At 39.7% G+C, this 9,804-nt stretch overlaps 1 protein-coding gene across 11 annotated transcripts in view; it reads right to left on the bottom strand.

Moving 5' to 3' along the window:
* Nucleotides 1-1,469: 1,469 nt before the first annotated feature.
* Reps2 (RALBP1 associated Eps domain containing 2) overlaps nt 1,470-9,804 on the bottom strand; it is a 226,836-nt gene continuing 218,501 nt past the window's right edge. For all 11 annotated transcript variants that reach the window (XM_034485279.2, XM_076918714.1, XM_034485280.2 and 8 more), the window contains one exon: nt 1,470-7,123. In XM_034485279.2, coding sequence (XP_034341170.1) covers nt 7,055-7,123 — 69 coding nt within the window. In that variant the 3' untranslated portion in view covers nt 1,470-7,054. The remainder of the gene's footprint in view (nt 7,124-9,804) is intronic.

Raw genomic sequence — 9,804 nt, 5'->3', positions numbered from 1 at the left:
GACATGAGTGCTCCTAGGTATAGTGGAGAAGAAGGTTTATTGTAGATAAAGGAGGAACATAGTCAGAGACAGGGACATCTGGGAGAGCTGACTGAATGTATATATGTATGTATGAATAAATATATGTATGACTATGTATGTGAGGGAGAGGAGGGGAGAGGAATTGATGACAAAGAGGGACAGCCTTGGCCAAGAGACTGACAGCCAAAATGGATGAGTTATATAGGGGCCAGAGGAACTGGGGGAGGGGGCTGGGAATGAAGCCCAGCCAATCAATGCCTAGGCTAGTGAGTTCAGGGAAGGGGTCAGGGTATGCTAGCCAGGAGAACCCTGCGACAGGTAAAGACTAAGAGATGCTGGGAGAACCTGGTGGCCAGGTCTTCTTTGATCTGTTAATGAAGCCTCCGTTAGCCATCTGTCTGGGGTTTGAGACCTAACAATGCTTATAGATATTTCAGTGCTTTGTGGAAGAGAACCGCTTACATTACAGCAAGCAGAAAACAGGGAGACAGAGAGGGGCCTGAGACAAGTTACAGCCCTCAAGGATGTAATCGTTCCTAAAGTCCTCAGAATCTTCCAAAATAATACCAATGGCTGACGATCAAGCCTTTAATCCATATCCAAACCAGAACAGATGGACACTACAACACAGCAGAAAGTCCAGACAACAGGAGACTTGTGCTTTGAAGGTAAAGGTAAGAAGGTGCAACTGAGGTACAAGAATAATTGGTCAGGATTTAAGGACAACTGTTCCTCATTATTCTTCATTACTCCTGTGATGGTTGATATTGTTGACAGAACCTAGAATTACCTAGAAAACAGGCCTCTGGGCATGCCTGTCAGGAATTATTTTGATTTTACTCCTGTGATGGTTAATACTGTTGACAGAACCTAGAATTACCTAGAAAACGGGCCTCTGGGCATGCCTGTGGGGAATTATTTTGATTTTACTCCTGTGATGGTTAATATTGTTGACAGAACCTAGATTACCTAGAAAACGGGCCTGTGGGCGTGCCTGTGGGGAGTTATTTTGATTATAGTCATTGCAGCAGGAAAAGCCCTCTCTGTGGATGGCACTCTTCCTTGGATGGGATCCTGAACTGTATACATGGAGAAACGGAACTGACCAGCAACATGCACTCATCTATGGATGCAATGGGACCAAAAGCTCAAAGCTCCTGCCACCCTGATTTCTCAGATATGATGGATTGTGGGCTGGAACAAACCCTTTCTCTCTTAAGCTGCTTCAAGTCAGTAGTTCTTTAAAGTGAGTCTGCTCTGATGTCCCATGACTGCCAAGCGTTTACTGTTTACAGATATTGAAGAACCTGTCTTGCCAGGAGATAAATTAACCAAACGTCAAACTTTGATTTTAATGGAATAGATCCTCCAACTTCTTCTTTCAAAATGCCTGATTTAAGACCAAATAGAAATCAGAAAATACTGACACCAAGACACCACAAAACCAATGAGTTATCATACGTTTATTTTTAATATAGCACCCCAGTTTCACATCATGTACATTTTTCCAAGTTGGAAATCCTTAACTTACTATGTTCTTCACAGATTTTTCAACAAGTGTGAAAAAGAGGCAGTAAAGTTAGCATGAGTCTACAAATCACAATTCAAATATAGGACACTCTCAGGAATTTATATATGTTTAAGGTAAATACACAGAATGTTCTCAATGCTTAGCAAATGAGTGAAACTCTGGTTGAGTTACATATTAGCACAACTTGTTAGCACAATATCATGAAACGACAGAAAGCATCAAATATATACTTTGCTGTTACACGTTTTACTGTTACATGTACCTGTAGTGAAAAAATATAGTATACATTTTTTACCTTCGACTTTAAAATAGACAGTCAGCTCATTATCTCTCTTAGCAGATAACTATGAAGACTAAAATGGCTCTTTTTGTCTCTGGCTCACTTAAATACCTTCCTCGTGCTGAAGATGAAAAGAATGGCAGCTCTTGTTCTAAAGAGGGTATCCCTGCTTCCCAAGATAGGTGCAGTGGAAGTTATCACATAAGCTGACTTGAAACAAAAACTACAACTTAGTTGGTCAAACTGGCATATGATGGAAATACTGTGCTCAGTCTCACGGCAGCGCTCCCTGAAAGAACTTTAGGATTTAGTACTATCATCCCGGACTGCTCTGAACCTGGTACCTTACGGTCTCCTTACTGTAGTCCTCAAATCCCAATTTAAGCCCTCTTAAAGCCTGCTGTCCTCTGGTCTTCAGAATCATAAACCTAGTGTTGCTAACTTTCCACAGCCATGAAATTAGCTAGGAGCAAGACAGGAGAAATCACAAGACATGCAAACTAAGCATTCTCCAATAGTTGCCAGCAAAGCAAGGCTTTTGCAGACAGACTGGGTACTGTCAAGTGCAACCTGCAGTGCTTTCAATGTGTTCTTACCACCATGTGTGTTTAGAGGAACTAGGAAGTAAATCTACAAGCCTAAAACTAACTATACCTGGGCTGCCCAGCTCAAAATTACACAATGGCTGTTTCAAGGCATATTTATAAGACTTCTACTGGGCAGCAGCTCTCGGAATCTACATGGATACCTTTTAAAGTCTAGTTTTCCTTGTCTACAATTCTTCAGAGGTTCAAATAATTAGATACGTTTCTTTTCACAAACAGAGAAAGCAAAATGTCCCACAAAAATATTTATTGAAATGGCCATCAGTGACCAACCTAGCTATGTTGGTGGGATGTCTCCATTGGCCATGCTGAAAGTGGAGGAAGGTGCGCAGGCTTAGGAATGCACACATCCAGATCTCTGCTTCTGACTAGGAACACTGAGTCATAACACAAAAAAAAACCTGTAACACCCATAACTAGAGTAAAAATTCAACTAAAGTGTTGAGATCTGAGTTTTAAGGGAACACTTGAAATAGAATTAATCAGCTGGAAAGAGAAAAGAAAACCACTGATGTTATATTTAGTGAGGGGAGAAGATTTCTTTAGCCACTGCTTCATTTTCTTCACACCCTCAGTGTTCAAACCACAACCCAATGAGCCTCCTTGTCAATCACATGGGGCAATCTGCTTATGAGAGATGGTAAAGTCTTGCGTTTACGTTTATAAATCCATATCCTCTTGATGATATTTAGTAAGAGGTGTGATGGTAGTTTGTGCTGAACAAATGTTTTGGCTTTAAGGTGTTAATACTATAATTGAGCTCTTTCTAACTACTGCTTAGAAAAAAACATTTGCAAGTGTCTTTCTTGATTGCAAGAAACACATCAATTCCAGATATTGTCTAAGTGATCTTCTAATTATGTATCTATTATGGCCACAGTTATGAGACTATGCAGGACATAGAGAAATATTTAGAAATACTATACAGTCAAAACACAACTAAAAACATACCATTTTACAATAGTTCAGACACTGGTAGGAAGTCAAAAGAAAAGTTCATGTTTTGATTACTTATTCCTAAAATGTGTTAAAAACGAACCATTTGTGAGCAACCAACAGTATACTGGAGAAAACTAGAAGCTACTACATATTAAGCTCATTTTTATCACAGTAGTCTATTTGAGAAAGCAAAGGCCCATAGGAATATGGGACTGGAATCTATTGAAATCTTTTTAAAGTTCTGCCAAGATTTAAAGGAACATACTGCATCATCAAAGGTGAACCATTAGAACAGTTTGATAACATTATTTTCCCTCAAATTTTATTTTTTCCTTAAATCTGAGAGAAATGTCTAGATCTAAAACTCCTTAGAAGATGCTTTCATATCTAAAGACCAATTAAGTCAATACAATTCAACATGATAAATAGAAAAGGCTTTCTAATCTATTTTTAGGATTGACAGAGGACTATCTTGGAAACTATAAAATCAGGCTACATCCCAACGTTACCACTAGCTATCTTTTATTGTGGATTCCTGGGCCAAGAGTCTACAATTCTCAGGAATGTGATTTTCTCATGCTAGCTATAAAAGAGAACACTGGTCCTGCCTAGTTCTAATATTCACATAGTACAGCTTCCATCTAAGCTGATTCGTTTCTCAATTAGTCTCAAACACTTGTCTGATGCTTATAACGTGCTTAGATCTTTCCAACTAGGGCAAATATCTGCCTTGATTGTCACATTGCACATCCATTCCTACTATTTATCATTCAGGCTCTGCTTTAGGTCTATGGATAGAAAGCTGGCCAAAGCTGTATGCTACTTACTAGAGATGCTAAAAGCCCCAATAAGCCCATGATCATTTCCTACTGTGCTTTCATCTGTAGGACTGGAGGATCCCCATGAAGGAAGACCATTAAGCAACAGGGCAATTAAACTCCCATGAATGGAGACAGGGTTAACCTTCATGCTGTAGAATTCTATAAAACAAGCAAATCTTCATCTCTCATCCTTCATCAAAGAAGCTTCTTTTTTGTGGTAAATGGAGATAAATTCCAAAGTAGTTCTATAAGTGATTTCAATGTGTTTTCCAACCTATATCATATTAAAGGCTCTCAAAAATATTATCAGACACTGTAGCCCTAAAAGTGTACGTCCTAATAAAACACAGAAGTAAAGGATAAATACTTGTCACATAACATGTATTTAGTAGTGTATATTTAATAGAAACACAAGTATTCCCTTTTAAGAATATATTTATAAGCAACTAATAAACTGATCAAAAGTCTAGCTAAAAATAGTGTGTGTGTGTGTGTGTGTGTGTGTGTGTGTGTGTGATATTGGTGTGTGGTTTAATGAAATGCTTCAGTTAAAATATTGGTAATGGGCTGAAGGTATGGCCTTGTCTAGAATGAATGCTGTCCTGGGTTTGATCCCAGAACCACAAGAAATATATTGGTGAGGCTGTGAAACTCAGAGGGCCTTGATTGTCCAATGCAAGTTTTATCCTTTAAGGAAAACAAAGCCAATTAAATAAAATTCCAATCTCTTCACCCAGTTCTTTGTGTCATTTACTTCATAAGGGAAATGACATGTCAGTGTTTTTAAATGCTCAGTAGACTAACATTCCTTAGGTTGTGTCTGGTTGGTGGATATGAAGTGCTATCCCAAGTGAGTGCATATGCGCTGGAAGATTTTGAGATCAAGTTCATGTTAGTCTTTCCTGTATTGAATGTACAAAATGCCAAACATGCTGTAAAACATCTGCAATCATAATACTGTTGAAAATCTGTCACAGCCCCCACATCCCAGCATATGGAAAAAAGAAGTCACCCAGGAATTTGCACTGACCCAACCATAATCTTAGGAGGGGTTAAAGTCATTCCTGAGCCCTCCCCACAAGAACAACAACAACTTAAAAAAGGCAGCCAAAGGAAAAAAAGAAATGTGGAAATAGTTCAAGTTTCATGACTTTCTAAATCAAATCAGATTCAAATCCTTAAATATGCATGGAAGAGAGTCAACATTTTGTTTTTCTTTGGAAAAACATCATGTGTTTGAACTCTTCTGTTGTTAAGCTACTGATAAAGCTTGCCAAAGGAACATGGAAGTATTAAATAAATGCTTATTTTTACTAAACACTCTCAGCTCTATTGAAATCAACAGCTTAATCTTACATATTATAAATCTATCCAAACCATTTCAAAAGTACCCTGTCCACACTAATGCTAACATTACAATGCCCTGTTGAAGATCAGTGATTCAAGGACCCTGTAACCCTACAGGTCAGTCATTTCCTACTTTCAATTGAGCTGTACTACTAAATTTCTACAGGATACTTGCTTCTGCAATTTAAGCTTGCTTTGTATCACTTCCACTAGAGTTAGCTGGGCCCCCCTGAACTGTATATAAAGTTAATACTCCCCAAGAGCACACTTTACAGAGAAGAAGTAGTCATGTAGCTGGTGGTAAGACTGCATTCTTTCATTGTGTCTTCAGAAGCAACACATTTGAAATCCAGGCTAAAATAAAGACAACAATGACAACAGCCAAGGATTGTTGCAGAGTTAATGGCTATTTCTCTTCCCTTTTCCGCCTGGTTCCTGGATTCAACAACAAATAGGTAGCTATCCAGCTACTTATATTTGTTGGGTGGTTTCCAAGCTCAGGCATTTACAAAGATGTTATCCCATGCAGGATAAAAGCAGAGATCTGGCAATTATTGATTTAATTTGATCAGGCAAGGCAGTTAAAGTAGATTGTGCTTGCGCAAAAGTTTACATGAAAAGGACTAAGTTATCTAGGTTGATGGCCTAGATTGGCCAAGTTAAACAGTTCATTGCCAAAATCACTACTTCATGGAGGTGTAAAGAACTAGTAATGTTCTGATATTTAATAGAAAACAATAGTCATGTATTATGTATAACTGATATAATATCAAAATGGTACTACAGAAGCAGTTGTTGGCATATAGTGGTAGAGGGCACAGTGCCAGTGTAAATCTGATCCTTTAATTGTATTCCAGCTTTTGTTTTTATTATCATCGTGCCTAAGACTATCCAGCTGGAATGCACATTATTCAGGAAACTGATGAACTATATATAGGATACATATAAGAATAAAATGAGCATCCTGGTGGTACATCATTAACAGGTTCCATAAAATTATAAATTCTTTAAATAAATAATGTTCTGAATTATCTGCTAAAAGACTAACTTAAATAAGGAGCAGTATCTAAAAGTGGTTAAAATGGGAGATAAATTCCAATGGTAAGTATATTTTTTAAATGGGACTTAAGATTAAACTGAGGCTTCCTATATATCAGACAAGCACTCTATCTACCACTGAGCTATATGCACACCTCTTTTTTTAGTTTTCATTTGAGACAGTGTCTCAACAAGCTTCTCAAGATGGCCTTGAGCTTATGGCCCTTCTGCTATAACCTCCGAAGTAGCTGATAATTAAAATTTTAAGTGCAATGATCAATTGAAGACATACATATTTTACCACCACTGTAAAATACACAAATGAAATGCAAAAGAGAAAGTCATATAGATTATATTGTGTTGCTCACAGCTTTTGATATTCAGACATATATGACAAGTAGTTGGGCTCAAACACTCAAAAGAAACATCTTGGCAGACAAGGTCACCTGCTGTCACTCAAGTCTTGAGGATGTCACAACACTGTGACTGGGCGAAGCTGTTCCAATTGGTTTTCCAATGCAATCCTTTCTTGATGAACCTCCTAAATTATACAAAACAGGGAAAAGAAAAAGAATGAAAGGCATCATTTTGTGGGTTCATCTCTATTTCTTTACACATTCGAAGGAAATATAGAACCGACCTTCAAACACTTGGAGACAAGTGGCCCAAAAGGTACTAATTTCAATGCTGGTGATTAGACAATGGGGATTCCTAGTCACTAACCTCAGGTGTGGCTTTGTGAGTACCTTGCAGCCACTGTACTACTCAGTACTGATATGTGTTAACATAGAGTGGTAGCCTTGAAACAGCCATCTCAGACACAGGAAAGGGCAGCTAAGTTCCAGCATGATCACGAGCCACTTTGAGCATGATACAACTAACCTACTTCATAGCACACCTGATACAATTTTCTTTAAAACCCTGCCTTAGCCTTACTCTGCTTTAATGAGCTCAGAAGGCAGTAGAGAATGATATTAAATATTAAAAAGCCAACAGGAGAGAACTAAAAGTAAAAGCAGACTCCCAATACGGAACTGAGTCACCTCAACTAAATTTCTACTTGCAATCTCTGGCTTCTTTTCTGGCAAAATACTTAGCTGGGGATGAAGGATAAAAAGACTAGTTACCCTTCCATGAAAGTCTCTTGTCCAGACTCATAATATAGCTTAACATAATTTCTAGGTGTCTTTTTTGTTTTATTGTTTTGAAGAAACATCATGACCAAGGCAACATTTATAAAGGAAACTATTTAATTGTGGCTGGCTTACAGTTTCAGAGGTTTAGTTCATTATCATCATGGCGGGAAGCATGGCAGCATCCAGGCATATATGGTTCTAGAGGAGCCAAGAATTCTAAATTTTAATCTGCAGGCAGCAGAAGGAGACTTCGTGCCACATTGGACATAGCTTGAGCATAAGAGACCTCAAAGCCAACCCCTACAGTGACACACTTCCTCCCACAAGGCCACACCCACTCCAATAAGGCCACACCTCCTAATAGTGCCACTCCCTATGGTGAAGCATTCAAACATATGAATCTCTGTGGATCATACCTATTCAAACCACCACACTAAAAGAAAAGCAGAAGATAGCAACAGCAATATGCTATTTGGAAATTGAAACATTCAGTCTTAAAACAGTTTTGCAGAGACCAAAAGAACACATAAAGGCTTAAGTAGAATTGTTCAATGTGGGAAAGAATTCTTTTATGAAGGCTCAATTCTGAGATGCTCCAGAGAGCCAACATACATTGGAAAACCAATATATAGAAGCAACTGTTCATTCATTCATATTCCTGGCAAACTATCTTCTATATCTATTAGCTCTAGGTCAGAAGTTGCTCTAGCTCTGGTATCATCAAAACCCAAGAAAACCCCAAGAAAAACACCAGGACCCTTATATGGCTTATATTAAAATGAATGGACAAACAATAAAGTGGGCAAAGAAGACAGCTCTAAAAGTAAATAAATGAGATGATGCATTCAAGAACAACAGAATTAGCAGACCAGGAGAAAACAGAAAGTCTGACTAGGAAAGATTGCTTAGAGGTAACGCAACTTGATCAGAGACATGAATGAAGCTAGAAGGAAGCTACTTGAACACGTTGGGTGAATATATGCAAGATGAATACACTACAACTTCAAAGGCCCCAAGAGAGAAATAAGTGTTGTCAAAATGATGTACAAAAAGAATGAAGTTCAGTTGGTAGAGTACATGTCTAAAAGGCAGGCCACTCCAGATTCCATCTCTAGCACCACATAAACAAGCCATAGTGGCATGTGCCTGGAATCCCAGTACTTAGGAAGCAAAGAAAGGATAATCAAAGGCATTAATCCATTAGTTATTCTGATATCAGCCTGAGCAACATAAGACCCTGTCTCAATATGAGCACCCAATCTCACAAAACCCAGAGGAAAGGGGCTTCCCAGGAGCTCTAACCCAGGCAGTATCTTAGGTAAGGAGACAGCAACACATGCCCCAAACAAGGAGTAACTGGGACCCACTAGGACCCAGGAATTCATTCCTGACCCGGAGCACTAGTTCCTTCTAGTCTAGGCCGGGGCACTGAGTAGATCCCGGGAGGCAGCTCTGCCCCCAATCTCACAGAACCCAGAGGAAGCGGGCCTCCCAGAAGCTCTAACCCAGGCAGTATCTTGGGTAAGCAGACAGCAACACCCGCCCCAAACAGGGAGTAACTGTGACCCAGGAATTCAATTCTGGCCCATAGCACTGGTTCCTTCCTGTCTGGGCCACAGCACTGAGCAGATCTTAGGCCCCAGCTCTAACCCCAGTAGTAACACCCACCCCACACTAAGGAGATCCAGATGGCAAAAAGCAAGCCCAAGAACATAAGCATCAGCAACCCAGGGTACTTGGCATCATTAGAACCTAGTTCTCCCACACTAGAAAGTCCTAAATTCTCCTTCTGCCCCTCGCCTGGTCCTTGTGGCTGGGGCAGACACTTAGCTGGTCTGTTCCTGTGAGGACACCATATCCCGAGACATCCTAGAGGGGCCACTGAACTCAGAGTGGCAGGTAAGAACAGTCGCCCACTGCCCTATGCCCCAGAGCTACAACTGGGAGCAGGGGGCACTCAAAACCCACCAGGTACCCAAACCCCACCCCTGTGGAATACCACTCCCCTTCTGCCCCTTGCCTGGTCCTTGTGGCTGGGACAGACATCCAGCTGGTCTGCTCCCATGAAGAAACCATATCCCGAGAC

The sequence above is a fragment of the Arvicanthis niloticus genome, chromosome X, assembly GCF_011762505.2.
Source record: "Arvicanthis niloticus isolate mArvNil1 chromosome X, mArvNil1.pat.X, whole genome shotgun sequence".
In the NCBI taxonomy this organism is placed as follows: domain Eukaryota; kingdom Metazoa; phylum Chordata; class Mammalia; order Rodentia; family Muridae; genus Arvicanthis; species Arvicanthis niloticus.
The sequence above is the reverse complement of the archived record's forward strand: the minus strand, read 5'-3'. Positions and strand labels throughout refer to the sequence as shown.